This window comes from Chamaea fasciata, unplaced genomic scaffold (genome assembly GCF_029207755.1).
Source record: "Chamaea fasciata isolate MVZ Bird 193981 ecotype frontalis unplaced genomic scaffold, bChaFas1.0.hap1 SCAF_3, whole genome shotgun sequence".
In the NCBI taxonomy this organism is placed as follows: Eukaryota; Metazoa; Chordata; class Aves; order Passeriformes; family Sylviidae; genus Chamaea; species Chamaea fasciata.
The window spans coordinates 108,221,713-108,239,600 of NW_027094088.1; the positions used below are offsets into that span (position 1 = coordinate 108,221,713).

General features: G+C 40.5%; 1 protein-coding gene across 1 annotated transcript in view; it reads right to left on the reverse strand.

Annotated features, from left to right (window-relative positions):
* CD2AP (CD2 associated protein) overlaps positions 1–17,888 on the reverse strand; it is a 76,750-nt gene that overhangs the window by 38,179 nt on the left and 20,683 nt on the right. The window contains exons 2-3 of the mRNA XM_066180024.1: positions 16,994–17,154; positions 1,120–1,273 (exon numbers count right to left, since the gene is read on the reverse strand). Of these exons, the coding sequence (XP_066036121.1) occupies positions 1,120–1,273; positions 16,994–17,154 (315 nt within the window). The remainder of the gene's footprint in view (positions 1–1,119; positions 1,274–16,993; positions 17,155–17,888) is intronic.

The window sequence follows — 17,888 nt, forward strand, 5'->3', positions numbered from 1 at the left end:
GATATCAGATCATGTTCACAGAATCCTACAGTATCTCCAGCTGGGAAGACCCATAAGGATCACACTGATTCCCTTTTAGAGTCTGGCTGTATTTACTTAGGAACAGCATTAGTCTTTCAGGTTGAATTTTTCCAAAGCCTGCTGTGTAAACATCTGACAGGCACCCACATGCTGTTCTCAACGTGCACACACACATCAGAGTCACTAAAAAGTGATTTTGAATCCTTAGTTTCCTGGAACAAAGTCTCAACAAATTTGCAAAGGTGGTGGTCCCATTTCAGGGTTTTAAAAGACAAAAGGCTTTTCTCGAAGCATAAACATGTCAGAACCAGTAAGTCCTGAACTCTTTTTTAAAAAGCAGCTTAAATTATAAATGCTTTCAAAACCTTGTATGACAGAAGAAGCCACAGTAATTTAAAGCAGTATCTTTTAAGAAATTGGTATGTCCAAATACAAATCACAAGCCCATTTGTTGGATCAGGGAAAGGCAAGTTTTCTGCTCTAGGCTTTAGTCACCTTGATATAAAATCTGGCATTATAACATAGAAACCACAGATACAGCAGCACCAGTGCTACACTCCTGGCCACCCTGAGGGTTACTGTTACTACAAGAGGAAAACTGCTACTCTTTGTTAACCACCAACTGCCCCTTACTTCACACCAGAAACAAGTTTATCAGAAGGAATCTGAACTACACAATGTTTCTTTGTCAAAGCCTTCAATTTGTAGCAAAACTTGAGGCCTTCATGGTTCAACTTTCCTATTAAAATGACCACAGGAAAATTTTTCATTATAATGAACAGGCCTGCAGCTCTCCATTCAGGTACCTGATAATATAAACCGAGTTCACATGAAGTTGCAGAGCTCTCTGACATCTGGAAGGAGTCTAAATCCTGTTCACAGGAAAATTCATCCCTATTACTGGTGTTAAAAGCTACATTTAAGCTTTCTACCTATACATACAGGAGCAAAATTTGTCTTTGAAACAGTTCTTCCTCCTATGTTTCTGGTTTTCCACACAACCTTAAAACAAAGTCACGCATTAAATAATTCGTGTTTATTTTAAAAAATTGCACATCATCAGCAGGAGTAATTGAAGGAATTGGAAAGACCACATACTCTTCTTGAAGCCTTTGGATGGGGGATGAGGCTGAAATCCTCCTGCTGGAAGCCCATAGCTGCTCATGCGCTGCACAAGGCTGGCTACATTGCCAGATTTCTCCCTCCTGAGTGGCACAGCATCATACTTGGGCTCTACATCCTTCTTAACTTCCTGAAACGAGAGATTTAAGAGACTCAGAGGCCATTTAAATCACCCAAGAGGTCAGTGCTTTTAAACAAGTGCTGCACAGACTAACACATTTCAGGTACTTACCATCTGGGGTACAATGACATATTATACTCAAAAACCATTCCCTTCATTCTATAACTAAACATACCCGAGGTTGTAATAAACTTTACCTTTCCATACAATTGTGTTAGTAAACAGGCAATGTGCTGAGAAAAATCAGAAACGGGGGCAGCATTTTAACCATCTACTCTAAATCTCAGAAAAGGAGCTTTGAGCCCAGAAGTCTCATATTAGAACTTTCATGTAACAGCTCGTACTTGAAAACATTTTTAAAAATATAAATACTACTTCAATGACAGACAATAGGGTAGGGTACTAAAATATTTTCATATATAAAACTGTACTAGGTGATCATCTCTGCCCTATAAAGCTCTAAAGTGTTTACAGACAAGAGATGCAATTGCACTGCTGAAAGATGTGAGTAGAAAAGAAAGTGAGCTCCAAGAAACAGGGTGGGAGCAAGTGAGGGAAAAGATCTAAGAGGAAAATAACAGAGATAGCATTTTTCTGGTTAATGTCTCCCACTCTCTTAATCTTTCAAAATTAGAATGTTAGCATTGAAATTGATTGTGCCAAACAAGACTGAGAATCTAATAAACAAGAAATCACCAATTCTTGACAAAAAGGCCAAGCAGTAACAGTCACTAACTGTATCAGCTCATTAAATGGGATTCCACTGGAGAACAGATATTCTGAAAGAAGGAAATCATCACTTTGCACAAGAACAAACCCATTAAGTCGGATCAATGGCCCATCTACTGCAGAACTCAGCTTCCAGAAGCCAAAATCCCAGATGCTCTTTAGAGCTCCTGCAGCTCAGATCCTCCCACATTCCCATAACTCCCATAGGGGTTCCATCAGGGAGATGGATCACCTCCTCTCCCTCCTGTGCCTGCAGCTGGAGCTGTCTAACCCCCTTCTGCACCCACAGTCCTGTCTGCCTCCACAGCATCCTTGGGGATGCACACACCCAAAAGTAGTTGCAGCTTTTTGTGATCCACTTCATAACAATTCTTGTATCCACCATCAGTAGCCACTGTTTAACAACTCCATGAGTTACTGCAGCTGTAGCTGCAATAAAATATTTAATACTTGAAAACAGAATTGGCAAGGCATACATAGACACTTACTCATGTCATGTGAACTCTTGAACAACAGCTTCAAGACAACAAAGACCATACATTGATAAAATGCCAAAAATATGAGAAACATATTCCCCAGGACCTGTCTGTCTGGTGCTTTTTGGACCATTAAAGCCCAGCTTTCTTACTTGCAGCTGTTCAGCTGGAAAACTCAGGTCTGAACACCCACTGATGCTTTCCAATGTACTATGAACCCCAAGTTAAACAGACCAAAGCATCTTCCTATTTCTCAAAAGAAACAGAGCAGACTACAGACAGATTTTTCCTCCCACTCATCTACATTACATAAAAGGGATTTTTAGAAAACAGTGGACTAGTTCCTGCTGTTATTCTCCTTCCTCCAGAGTGACTTCTGCCCTGGATTTCTTAGCTCTGCTGAGATCCATCCCATCTTACAAGTTCAAAAAACCCCAAAATAAACAAAAAACCTAACCCCCCCGAATAGCACAGCATCTACCCCCCATTTGAGTAGACATTTTACATTTCCAAGGTTTTGTCATTCTCCGCCCTACAGCTGTTTTTTGGCCTGTTACTTACAAGTCTGATAAAACCTTAAGCAATTAAATTTGGCTACAGCTGAAAAGTTTGTCACCTTCAAAACACCTTTCTAGCTGCCTTGCTAACAAGGCCATTCTGCTCTTCTTAAAAACATACTGGTACTTGAAAATCTGCCTAGAGTGCTTCTGCCTGCCCCTGGATTTTTAAAATTCTAATTTTTTTTTTTTCTATGCAATTTATACAGGCCCTAAAATCTTCAAGCTGCTCCAGGAACCAGTACTCCCCCAGGTTTGTCAACTGTAACACTTTCCAGTGAGGAGTCAGTTCCAGGCTCCTTCCTGAGGTCTGCACTTTGCACAAGACTTCAGAAGCACTTGCTTCAATTGCTTTGTAAAAAGCACAGAGATGCAAAACGGAAGTGGGGAAGCCCCACACAGCAGTTTGGTCAAAAACATGACTTTTTTTTTTTATATATTTATTGGAAGAAAAAAGAACAAAAACCAACACAGACACCACTGCCAAATGCTAGAAAATGGTGTGAGATAAGCACAGCCTTAATGAGTAACTTGAATTTAACAGCATTTAATATGCTTTTAAGTCCAGCATCCAGCAAAATAATGGATAGGTTATAAATAATAGGAAACTACTTCAGACAAAAGCAATGCCCACTACAAAAGACCAAAGAGCCAAAACCAAAAAGAGGAATGTTTAAATGACTTTCTTGCCAGGCTTGAAGTAGTGACAGGGAGAAAATACTGTGTGTCTAACACAAGACAATGGCAAATTTTACCAGGAAGTACAGTGGAATCGCAAAAAAAAAACTGGCTCTAAAATAATTCTGTGTATAGTCATTACATGCAGGGAATTTTGCTGCCCGATTCCAAGGCTGAAGATTTACTGATGAAGAATTTCCTCAGCAGACATCAAAAAGATCAGACAGTGGCAGAGATCAGTGGCACCAGGAAGGTTTTCCCTGTACTTTCCTACCACAGCCAGCATAGAAAGGCTGTGAACATTCCAATACACAGTTAAGAGAAATCGTCCTAATCCAAGACACACAAAAGCAAAGAGGATGCAAGGAGAACTTCAGGGTGACTGTGATAAAAACAGGAGCAGAGAGACTGCAAATCCATCAGATTTACAACGAGCAGACGTGGGCACGGGACTGGTACCAGCCAGGTCTGAATCAGAGCTGACAGTGACGTTTTACTTGGTGTGAGAGAAAGCAGCACTGGAGCATCACATGGAGCTGCCTTGCAACAAGGACAGAAAAAACAACCACACGAGAGAGTTCTGCCACAGCAGCCAGGCATAAATCTGGTTTTGACAAAGAACTACAGAAGGCATCAGTAAGCAGTGTCTAAATGGACCTGCAACTGCTTTTTTCATATTTAACCCTCTACCCTTTGAAACATTCATGTAAAGCAAGAACTGTTTTTTTGTTCTCGTTGTTAAAGAACTGCAACACTAATTATCCTTCCTTGGGACATTATAAACCATAATAAAATTAAAACAAACTGAAACAGTTTCAGGAATTCCCTGGTCTCCACACCTGCATGTGGCCCACTACACCACAACCCTGTAGTTCACATCAGTCTTCTAACAGCAGGGAAGTGTTCCAAGATTCATTTTGAAAAGCACACATCAGGATCCTCTGACATACACACCCATCACCCCTGCCAGAACCTTCATCTTGGGCATGATCCTTATGACTCCTTTCACAAAGGAAGTGATTTCTATGCAGACAGATTGGGTATCTCAAAACTGACAGTTATTGATTCAAACAGTACTTCATGCCCCATTAATAACATTAATAAGAGTTTGTAATTCTTACATCTCTTCCAAACAGCTCTCTTGCACTTCAATGGCTGGAAAACGACACTGCCCACAGGTCTCACCTCTGAGGTACCACCCTATCCAACCTGAACATGGCCAAGAATTCTGTCCATGGGTTTCACTAGCAGTTTTCTTTCTTTGTTTTTGGTGGGTTTTAAGTCAGCCTCGTCTACCCAAATGATCAGAGAGAATCGGTGTTGTGACAATACCAACACAAAGCTCCAGGACACTTCATCTTGTTCTGAGGTGAGGCCACTGCCAGCAGTCAGACAGTAAAATCAAAATGAAAATCCAACATTAACTGCAGCTGGAAATTTTAATATTTTTATTCTGCCAGTCCACTGCAGTTCAAGGCTTGTCAGTGTTTCCACGAGCAGCACAGATTTTATGAATTTATGACTTGGCAGTACAAGGTCAATACAGACTGTCTCTTGGCATAAAACACACTCCACTGGGAAGCAAGCACCCACTTGTTCTGTTGGGAACTACAGCAGCAGTCATAAAGGTTGAAGTTTTCATAATCTCCACTAAATGCGTATTTTGCAACACTTACAAACTCACTGCAGCCTGATAGGCAAAAAACAGGTATATAAATTTAACTAGCCAAAAATAAAAAAAAAAAAGCTGTTTTTTGCTTTAATTGCGTCTGTCACAGTTTAATAATCCCTCAAGGAAACGTGTATCTTAACAAATAAAAATCTCAAAATCTTTTAAGTGCAGCAATGTGTGATGCAGGACCTATTCCATATATGCAGACAAAAATGCAACACATGTAAATGATGCAGAGCCTCATGATGCTGGTAAAGTGAGCGGGTGCTCCTGACCTACTTCTGAGGCGAGCAGGAGCAGCCTCCCCTCCCTCCATCACCCTCCCAATGGCTCCAGCAGGGACAGCTGGATCCTCCCCACAAGCCAAGAGCACTCCAATCAGCCAGGCAGTGGAGATGCAGAAAGCAGGTCAGAGAGTCTGAAAGGCCAGCAGTTAAAAATACAGAGTCTATTCCTGAATTACAGGGCACAGAGAAGTTCATTATGCAGCAAATCTAAATCCTTAGCTAGATTCTTCAAGCATAAATATTAAAGCTTCAGCTGCCATCTCCTCCTATATATGCCATTATACAAAGAACAATCATCTTTAGACTCCTTATATTAATTCCACTGTAACATCAGTTTGTGCAAAAGTGATGTGCATTACTCTTGGTGGCTGAGTACATTTTAAAGCAAGATCTCAAGCAGCAGATAATGGTCTCAATCTCTAAAGAGGCTGAGATAAAGAATACACAAAGATTAATGTCTGAGCCTACACATACAATTACCTTGTCTCTTTTCTTCCCCATCAGAACAGCAGTAAAGAACCCATGGACTGGCAAATGAAGTCCATGACTCATATTTTACAGAGTAGAAAATAAGTAACTCAGAATTCGACCTGTCATTTTAGGGGAGGGAGAGGAACTGGAAGCAGGCAATAGTTCTGTTTATACAAGTTCACAGCCTGCAAAATCCCATTCCTGAAAAAAAAACACATAAAAATGTGACTGTATATAAATACATACAGCAATCTGTACAGTTGCCTACAGAGGAGACATTGTCATCCATAACCTGTTCCAAGAGCAACGAAACCTCAGTTCCTGGAGCACAAAAATCTTCACATAACTGATTATTTAGGAACCACATTTCCAGTTTTAGTAACAGCAACACAGGCAGGCACATGGCAGCCTTAACAGATCCAGTCACTTAAAGCTTAGGTATCTCACAACCTTTCATTTTGCATCCTTGATGTAGGTGCCCAAAGACAAAATATTTAATAAAGGAAATGAAAGAAAGATAAGTAATGTGCAGCTGTTCCTATCTGTCTCATTACTTTACATGAACTAAAGGGAAACATCAAGAAAATCCATGGACCAAAATGGCTGAGAAGTTGCTGAGCTCCTTCCCTGGAACATTCAGGAGATCAGAGCAGGTTCCACTTCCCAAGAGAAAAGCTTGGCTGGGAGAGGTCAGAGGCCGCCCCTAACTCTCCAGAGGATTAAACATTATTCTTGAAAATAGAAACAAATCACTTAAAGATGAAATCAGCTACCATCTGAAGAACAGACAAGATGGATAACCTTTGTTTTGCAAGACAACTTACCTCCTGGAGAGTGTAACACGTGTCATGGGTTGATTTTTGGGGGCTTGATTTACAGTTGAAGTAGGGAATGTTTAACAGTGAATCACTGGGTTTAAGTGCTGGCCCACGATCAGGCAGCATCACTCCCTGCCTTTGCCTCTTCAGAGTCTGACTTGTTGTTTTCTATTAAATCACACCAACATCACAAAACACAGTTTAACAAGTTACCAACATTTTTACATGTGTTATAATCTGTGCTAAATAGAGATCTTTTAATTACACTGTCTCCTTATGTGGGAGGAAAACAATCACCAATCAGGCAAGGTAGCACTTCTTTCTCACAATATGCAATCTGTGAAGTAAGTGGGATCTCCCAGAAGCATAAAAAATTACTGAATTGCTGCAGATTTACAGACTGAAACCTGAGTCACTGGATAATTGTGATACTTGAAGGTCAAGAACAAAGAGCAGAACTTTCCTGCATAAGGAACACTCCACAGAGGTAATGTAGAAGCAGGCTTTAGTTTCAGATTTTGATATAGATTATAAAAATACATGCATATAGTTTTTATATATACAAGTAATTCAATTTTGTCATGGAGAATTAGATATGTATAAACTTTGCACCAAGCAAGTGTCAAAACAGAACCTGAAGTCTTGTTAATACTGGCAAAATACAAGACACCGCAAACAAAACATGAAAGCCCAGATGCAGGAAAGCTCAGCAGTCAGCTCACCAGGTCTACCAACAGCGCAGCAAGGAATCCTAAATTAACAGCAGTAACTAGAGGAAGCACAGGTCTTTACATCAATGTTTCCCAACCATTTAATTAAGAAAAAAGTTCATTTTAAAATACTTCTGAAAATAATACCCTAAGAATATTTTATGGTGCTGCCATGTTCATAGCCAGATAAAACCATTCTAAAATGCTGATTGCATTTCTTCTCTATTGTATTTGCTAATACATATATATGAAAATTTAATTGTATTTCTTGTAATTGTTTTATAGAATAACAGTTAATGTCCTGTCAACCACCAGCCACAAAATAATGCTGCAGATCAATGAAAGCAAGAACCACACGTGGCAGAGGGCAAGACAGAGCTCCAGCTCCCACAGCACGTGTGTTTTATCAGCTTCCCCCACACGGGAAGGCAGGAAGACATTTCTCTCCCTTCTCCCAGTTAATTGCCTCGACTGCTGGTCCAGAGAAATGTGGGATACAGTAACCACTACAGGTGCACTTTGATGTTTAACTCCCTTGCTCCTTCTTACCATCATCCTGTCTTTCTGCATCCATTCTGTCATACTCAGCTTTCTTCATCCCTGTATCTTTTTTCCAAGGCACCATCTCATTGCACTCCCTGTAAAATCTCCAGCATTTCACTGGTGGCCACAAGTTAAAACACTGACACATCCACACCCCTTCACAAGTCTTGCCTAGGACACAAAATTAGATGCTTAAGAGATTGTCAAGTAAGGGCTAAAAATACGAATCTGGAGTCTCAGTGGAGATTAGAAAAGGTTTAAAGATTAAGCATTACCAGAGATTCATATATTAACTAACATTTTTAACTGAAAATGCGTCTTGTTTTCTGCGCCTGTTTTGAAAGCATCTATGTAACATCACCATCAGTTTCTAAGAATTGAAAAGCTTATTACACCAAGTCCAAAGCTAATGAATTCATATACATAGACCAAAATACATTTTTACAAAGTGAAGAGCATCAAAAAAGCTTGTTAAACCAAGAAAATATTTACCACAGTAAACTTTCAGATCAGCTCATAATATTGAATAAAGGCCGTGTTCAAGGAACACATATATTTGAAACTCAATGCTGAAAGTACTATAGTAGAGAAGAGCTAACTTCCCCCTCCAAAATGATGAGCCATCAAATAAAAAATTCACAATTGGTGCAAATGTTAAGAGACAACAGGACAGAGATGAGCTACCCTTGTGCAGATTTAAGCATCAAGTTCACGTTTAGATTACTTCATTCCACCTCACTGAAAAGCAAAAGAACAGATTTAACATTAACTGTGCTGAGTGTACACAAACGTTGATTTAGGAGACATGGCAAAGGACTACAATTTCATGGCTGGAATGTGCAGCCAGAGCCTCCTGGGATGTAACAAACATCACAGCAAACAGCACCTGGATAACTGACCTCTTTGGTCTTATTACATATGCTAATTCCAGAGCGCGTATTTATAGCTGCATTTTAGACTTCTGTACACAGGGAAAGTCTAAACTTAAAAGTCATTATCCTGCACAAGCCCACTCAGTCCCTGCTGCTCCCTGAGATGCCAGCAATGCTTTGTGCAATTTACTCAGTGATGGCTGCAAACACCTTCTGATGGAGCACACCCTGTTTGAAGCCTCCAGGCAGGGAATGGTTGCCTTGCTCCTGTGCTTGGAGAGGAAGCTATAAAATTACACATGAATCAAGTGTAACAACTAAATAAGGATGGACAAAGGAGCAGACTGCTTCATGTGATTACAGGAATAAGGACATGTATAAACCTGCTGCTTCTTCCACACAAACCATTACACTCAATCAGAGCAGCTCTGGGAGTATCCAGGAGTGTGCAGTTACCACAGAGCAACATCACAAGCTGATATGGCATTTAGAAAAGCAAGAGGCACAGGTATGATCAACAAACTTGGATAACTCAAATCAGAGGGAATAATTTGCATATTAAGCAGCATTCACACTGGTCATCAATCATGCTTTATCCTGCTGTCCTTCAGTACAGCATCAAAAGTTCCCTGAAGTTCCATACCAGTGCTGCCACTGAGTCAAAATGCAGAAGCTCTTTCCATTTCTCTCATGCACCTGACAACACAGAATCAACATATATATAGTCCATCTTTGAAAAGATACTAAATATTACAAGAACTACCAGCGTTTTCCCCATTCTGTGTTCACACTCAGACACTGAAGATTTCACAGTGCCTCAGATTTTTACTCTTACAGTGAAACAAGAGTGTGCAAATGCAAAGTGAAATATTCTTCTCAGGTGATTTTTTTCAACATCTTAAACCACAGGTGCTCACCTTGAACAGGCAAAGGGCCACATCATTTCAACAAATTTCCAGCAATTAAATAGTTCACTTTTGAGGAAAGCATCTGTGACATTTCAAATCTAACAGTCCATCAAGATAAATATTTTAAGTATTTCACTTGCAAGCTCTTTCTTTCCAAACAAGACACTTATACTGCCTCAGAATATGAAATAATTCACACATCCCCAACCAACACCGACAAAGGAGATTCCCATGTGGACACAGTGACAGCTGAAAAGACAACCTGACACACAGGTGCCCACAAATGGCAGTGTGGGCACAGCAGGGTCAGCAACTGCAGCTTTACACTGCTGAAGCAAATACACCTCCAGAGTTCCCCTATTCATGGGGATACAGATACAGTCACCTCACAGAAGGACTTCACAGGGTCAGGACTCAACTGGAAAAGTCACAGGAATAAGATTAAATCACAGTGAGAACTGAAAGACAGTGAAGATGCTTACATATCAGTGCCATTGGTTATATCTGGCAATGTTTACAGTTGATTTAATTTTCTTTACTATTGTTTTTAGAAGCAATAGTTTCCACACCATAAGCAAGGCTCACCCAAGCCAATTACCAATATTCCAGTTGGAAGAAAACTGTTTCCTTGTTTATTCAAGCCAAAACAGCTGGATAGCAGAGATTTGTTACTCACCCACAAGCACAGAAATCATTATTACCATTCTCACAAATCCCAGACATATGCCAATGGATGGGATTAGCAGGTGCAGCTCAGGCTGCACAAGGTACCCCCGATACAACACTCGCCTCCAGTGGCCCTGTTTCCCCCAAAAGCATGAATTAAAATCGGCAGGAACAATGCTGTTGCACCACAGCACTGGCAACAGGTCTTAAAAGCACCAGCCTGAACGCTTGGCTTCACTCCTCGCCTGAAGATAAAGAGCCCAGAGCTTCTCTCATATACTCAGCACTGAAACCGAAATTACTTCATATGGCTTTCAATCTTGCATGTAATCTTTGTTTCTGAGAAACAAGAACTGCCAGCTTCGAAGCAAACATCACCTCCTTACCAGCAGGGCTGCCTACTCTGCCTGGGGAGCAGTGCTGCCCTGTGCACTCAGTGCCACCTCCCTGCACAACCCACTGCTAGTGGTGATGGCTCCTTCAAAACAATAATAAAGCAAAGGAAAAGGCTGAACAAACTGAAATGTAATTTGACCAACAGGACTGATAAATTGCTGTAATCTTGTTTTCTCCAAGCCTTAACTGGATGCAAAGATTTTGGACAGAACATTTTAAGAAGCGGACGCCAACATTTTGGAAATAGGCATTTTAATCTATTCCTTAAATACATCCTACTTATTTCAAACTAAATGCATATGGCTTAACCTATACACATGGCTAAAATGTTTATTTATTAATCCGCTTTTTAAACTAATGTTACTAGACTTTTTAATCATGTCCAGATTAGAACTAACCTAGAAGAGTGTGTCTTGTCTGTGATCACTCCCAACTCCAAGATTCCTGTTTAAAGTTTTGGGTGAGGTCAATTTACTGTTTTTGAAAAGGAATAAAGGAAGATGCTACGCTTGAAGGAACTTGCAGCCAAAACTTCCCTCACTGGCTCACAGCACACTTGTGTTTAACAGCATCCCTCCAGTGAGAACACAGGACAGAGGCAGCAAAGACAGGCTTAAGAAGGTAGGTCAGCTGTGCTAATAATCTAAACTGTTCGTCCAGGGGTGATGAAAAGGGAAGAAAAGAGGTTTGGGCTGTGTTTTGTTTCCATAAACACACAGACCAGGAAAAGTCTGAACAGAAAGAATCAACTAAAAATAAATCATCTTTTTAAAAAGGAACTCTTTCTGCAAGCACAGTAGTTGTCTGCAATCTCTAAGCATCTCCCTATAGTAAAGAGGACATGAGCTAAACCAACCCAGAGTAATGTTATTACACAAACAATTCTAGGACCAAGACTTTACACCATATACTAAATAAATTCTCAAAATCATATTGCAAGCATAACTTTTAAATTCCTGCTGTTTCCATTCACCACCTCGAAACACAAACTCTGTTAAGAACGTTTGATGTTAAGAACATACAGAAAATAAAACAAGCTTACCACTTCCAAGGACATATTTGCTCGAACACACCCAGTGTTGCAGGGGTTTTTTTTTTAATTTAGGGGGAGGAAGAAAAATGTCCCAGTGAGCAAAGTTCACGTGTTAAGCTGGAGAGGATCCAGGCTGGGCTCTAGAGCAACAGCAGCTGCTCACACCTGTGCAGGCAGGAGCTGCCCCCGCTCCAGCCCCGGGGCTGAGGGGCTGCATGTCCCAAATTCGCCCGGAGAAGTGTCCAGCTCGCTCACCACAATGTCCCCAGAGCCTGCTGGCAAACTTCTCTGCCTTCACTGATGAAAGCTACTGATTAATCTATCCACTGCTCCTCCCTCATCCGAGTTACTGCCTTGAGCTTATGATCAAACTGGTTTTACTACCATGTAAAGCCTATTACTCACAATGCAGCTATTTACAGAACTAAGATAGCGATAAATGAAATAAAACAAGGAACTTCAGTTCTTAAAAAAAACTGCTCAGCTATGTAGGGACAAAGACCTTAAGAAAATAAGCAAAAGGATGAACACCAAATCATCACTTTCAGTTATCAACACAACAGGTGTCTGGAGAGTGAATAGAATTACTCAAAACAAATAAATCCACAAAAATGAATCTTAGTCCATCTTGTCAAAGTAAATGCAAAAAAAGGAGTTAAAATTCATTGGGCCAGAGGAAGAAGGAGGTCTGGGGGATTTCCTGAAGGAGGGAAGGCCTGGACTCCTAATCTTTATATAATATACAGGAACAGTTCTCTGAAAGTGAAGTCTAAAAGCAAACAGAAATAAAACCCAGTCCAAAACCAAAAAGTCTTCCACATTCCACACACCTTAATATCTCCAAAAACCTCACACATTCCATCTAACAGCATTACTACACTTCTCTAAATCACACTGGAAATAAACCAATGTCTGCACATTTTTCACTCTGATGGACTTTTAGAAAGGAAAAGCTGCTCTCAAAGAAAACAATAGAAGTCTGCTAGGTTCCATTGCTAATTCCTTTCAGGAATTTATGAAGTTGTTTATTTTAAATTGTCCATACAGGAAGAAGCAGAAAAATGGCAGTAACAATGTCAGAAACAAGAACTCTAATTCACCCCCACTCAAAGAGGATATGCATGCAGTTCAAACAGGAATTTCACACCAGGTTTTGTTAATAACACTGGAAACGTGTGCACTCCAAAATCCAGCTCTGCAATACAGGCAGAACATCTTTAAGAAGCTGCAGCACTGAAAAGTGAATTCAAGGAAATGAGCTTCACAAGCAGGCAATGTAATTGCCTGCACTTTTTTTTTAAACCTACTTGTAAAAAACTGTACATTTACCACTGTGTTCTGGTTTTAGGACCGCTTTGGACATCCCGCCCCCCAGCCCATGCAATGGTACTGCACAGCACTATCTGAGGATGTTCCAGTGGCTTTATGGGGTTCCCCTCAGCTAAGTCTCCCCATTCTCTTTCTTTTAAAGCAAAATGATGCAAGTAGAAGTCAGCACCAAGAACTGCACCTTTTGGGACAGACCACCTCAGAGGGCTCATTAACCCATCCAGTGATGGGCTCACAGAAAACAACCCGGACCCAGCTGGCAGCAGGAACCAGACATCACCAAGCTCTGATCATTCTCCAGAATCTCCCCATTAATATGCAAAAGGCTTGGGTAGAAGCCAAGAAAACCCAACCAAAAAATTACCAGATGATAACATACCAAGCATCAGCATTACATCAGTATCCACAGGAAGCTTCCATAAATTCCCTTCTCCACAGGAGTGTTCCAAAATCACAGTGCCTAGCTCACCCACATCGTACAACAAATTAACCCAATTAAAAGCAAAGTCTCAGCTTCCTCTGCTGCACTTCAGACAGCAAATACCCAACTGCTACCACTACATGAAACAAACCTACTAGCACAATTTAAAATTATTTTACCATGTTTAGAAGATTTGAGAAATAAAAGGAAAACATAATCAAAAAGCATTTTCCTGCTTTAACAACCCAAAATGAAGCTGACAGCACTTAGTCATACTTCAAACAGAAAAGATGCATTCGTCAAAGCACGAGAAGTGGCATAAAATGTCAGTAAATCCAATGTATGGGCAGAGCCCAGAAGGAGGGAACAGAAGGGGACAGATCTGCTTGAGCAGTTTGAATCTGGGGCATCCAACATATTCAGGCAGCCAGCAGCAATAATCCTCCTGTCCAAATTCTGCCTGTCCTTCAAATAGTCAAGAAGTAGCCTTGTGCTGCCCCACAGCCAAGGACAGTTTGCAGCTGGCACCAAGGCAACAAAGCTCTTTTCCTGCCCTCACATAGGATGAGGAAGAGACAAACTAACAAAATTAGCAAAAACAAACTAGCTGGAATTAGAACCTTCGTCCTAATTCTCTTTCAGTTGATGAAAATCAAAGCCTTTTATTTCTTTTTTTAAAAATAATTTGTCTTCTCTAATAACATCTAACATTTGAAAAAGAAAACATGTTTATCTTCACACAGTTTAATCTGTCATTTATTATGTTTTTAAATTTTACACTTGAAGGCAAATCTAGTGGATAACACATGCACTTTCAGCTGCAAATTTTAATCTTTTCCAATCAGCATAAATTATAATTTACCATCCACAGTCTGCATGGAGAGGCTCTATCCCATCCTCAGCTCAATTCTTAACAAACTACTCTGTATACACGTGTCACCAAAAAGCCACCACAAATTTAACCACATAATGCATTCAGGCCAGATGCTCATTTAATGCATGAAATTATACTCAGGGCAGTAAGATGATCCTTTCAGGAAGTAATAAATATTTAAGTAGAGCCCCAGAAGTTTGCAATCAAACATGTGAAACTTGATGTAACCCTTAGCACTGTACACAGCAATTTGTGCTCTCCGGTCACATTTCTGTCCTCTTGCAGACTTTTGTGCTCCTTCCTTTTCATGTGGGTCATGAAAAGCCAGCAATATTCATCTCTTGTCAGCATCCTCACTGCTCTTACCACTCCCAATGGTGGTGGCTGCTCTTGGCAAACAAATAAATCCATTTCTCCAGGGACTTTCCTCATTCACAGGGCCAAAGTCCAGCCCTGCTTGAGCTCATTTCCACCTCCCTCCAGCAGGTCACCCACACCTTGCAGGTGTTAACAGCACACCAGGCCAAGAAGGGAATTTCAGTTTAGGTGCTGAGGCTTGGTACTTGCAGCAGTCTGGTCACAGCAGCATCCCATAGATCCTGCAGCATGATCCAACAACCTTCTACAGCAGCAAATGAGAATAATTTGGGAGGAGGCACAAAAAAAAAAAAAATCCACTTTTCTGCAACAGCTTTCCCAGAAATAGTCTCTCAAACTATCACTACCTATAAATTAACTTTTACAAAGAAACTATAATCAAACTGACCAAGAAGAAAACACACAGCTTTCACCTCCCTAACAATTAATGCTTTCCCATGACCTCACCACTGCACAGCAGCCTTCCAGTCCAAACACACCATCTTGAAGAACAGTTCCCAAGAGCAGCCTTGTAACTGCACCCAGCTCCAGCACCAAGAAGGCAAGTTAACCCTGTTGTCATGAAACAAAAGTGATCATTTTCTTCTACACAACTTCCCTTCTACTTCTCCAAACCCCCAAGCTTTCTAGAAAACTGACTGTCCCCCATAATTCAGGACATTCCTCCATGCCACGCACATATGAACAGCTGGACAGTTAAAAATACCTGCAGCTGAAATGCCTCAGGATGGAAAACACTTTAAACAAAGTTTATAAAAGTCACAGCTGCAGAAGGGCAAGAAACCACCCAACAGGTATGGTAACTAATACAGAAACTTGTCACATCCAACCCATCTTTGCTCTTCAGCAGGACAAACTGATGACACACAAACCAGCAAAGAGCCCAGTCTGATGCTTCCTTCCTACACAGCACCTGAGAGCTACTTAACAACATCAGCACAATAATCAGCAAAACACCACTTGGGGTCAAATTGCTATTTATACAGGACTCAAAACCCAAACTTCAAACTAAACTACCAACAACTTGAAAATGTTAGACAAGTTAAAAGCATTCACTTGGTAGGAGACCCTCTCTGAGAACAACAGGATTGTTCCTATCAGTTTTAAAAGGAAAATCCCAAAACCCCTCACAGCGAATCAGAAAAGAATAATTTTCAATTTTTCAGAAGAATTGTCAAATTTTAAATAAGCAAGTGTAAAGAAGTGTTTATAGCACTGGACCAATAACCCCATAGGTTTTACAACATGAAAGTATCACAGTAAGGTACACTGGATAGTTCTGGTTTGCAAAGAATTAATTTCACTTCAAAAGGGGCAGGAATACCTACATTCATTTGGACTACATCGAAGTGCTACACCAAGGAGTTTGCAGTGTCACAAAAAAGGCAATGCCAGGAGCAGAGTCCAGGGTAAAGCAGAATTGCCCCTTCAAATCAAGCAGCTTGATCCAGGCTGAAGAAGCCACAGCAGCACAACCTGAGGATGCAGGTTTTCATTACAGATGAGCTGACTGAGCTGTGACTCCCCCTTTCCCAACTCTCTCATGACTGGATGTCTTCTGTAGGGTTAGGTTTAGGGGTTTTTTAATATTCTTGTTTTTTTAATCAGTTAATCCCACCAAAGCAGGTAACTGTGGCCACAGACAACTTGAAGCACTGCAGAAGTCAGAGTGGCACAGAACACATAATGCAAGGGTACAGACCAAAAGAAATGCTAATGTAAGAACAGACAGCAGAACTTAAATTTAAAAAATCTTCAAAAACATATGAAAAAATGTCAGCACCTTGAATGTGTTCCCATTAAAATAAATATCATCCTGTTACAAATAGAACTGTTGTGTATTGCAAGTATTTCAGTAACAATGACCCATAGTAAAATCACAGTACAATCAAGCCAATGCAGAAAACTCACCTTCACAAAATTGTCAGGGAACATGCCCCTTCTGCCATTTAACTCCCCTTCCAACCATCCTTCTTCTTCCAGTTTTTTCACATTCCTGATGATTTCCCCAACTCGGATTGTTAACTCATCATCATGCACTGCATCATAGTCATACTCCACAATATAGTCCACTACAAAGAAAAAAAAAATGCACAGTGAGTACAAAGCAGACTGGGAAATGCAACTTGAAAGCCATATATGTTCAAAACGCAAACCCAACAATGAATAACAACAGGCATATCCCTCACAGCAATGCTCACCTGTGAACTGTGACATTCCCATGCATTTTTGAGAGGGAAAAACAATCGGATAGTCACCAATTAGAATAAAGTAAATTTAGGAATATGACACCAGGTCGTGTTTTGGTGGTGGTGGGGAGGTTTTTTTCATGTCTGGTGGAAGGAATTGCTGGCAATGTTTTTTTTCCCCCACCAGGTTCCAGCTGAAGATTTACCAATTATGAATCACTGCCCACAGGGCAAGTGCTTCTTACTCAGTGCCCATTTGGGGCCAAGGATCAGACACTGTGTATGGCACATACTTGGAATGCTTTGCTGGTTCTCATACTTGAGCCTGCTACTGTGTTAGCAAAAAAACTAACTGCTGCATAACACAGAATTTCTGCTGGTTTGATCCAAGAAATGCAATACAACCAGAAGGAGTGTGATTGACAGTAACATACAACTTAAATTGCAAATATGTAAAATGTACCTTTCCTCCAGAGTCATTTGAATTGTATGAAGTAGAATAAGCAAGTGAGCTTTACTTCTGATACAACTGAGTTTACTCAGAGGAGCACAGCAGTGCATTCACACACTTGTCCATCTGTTGCACAAAGATCCATGAGAGTCACTCACTGACAGCT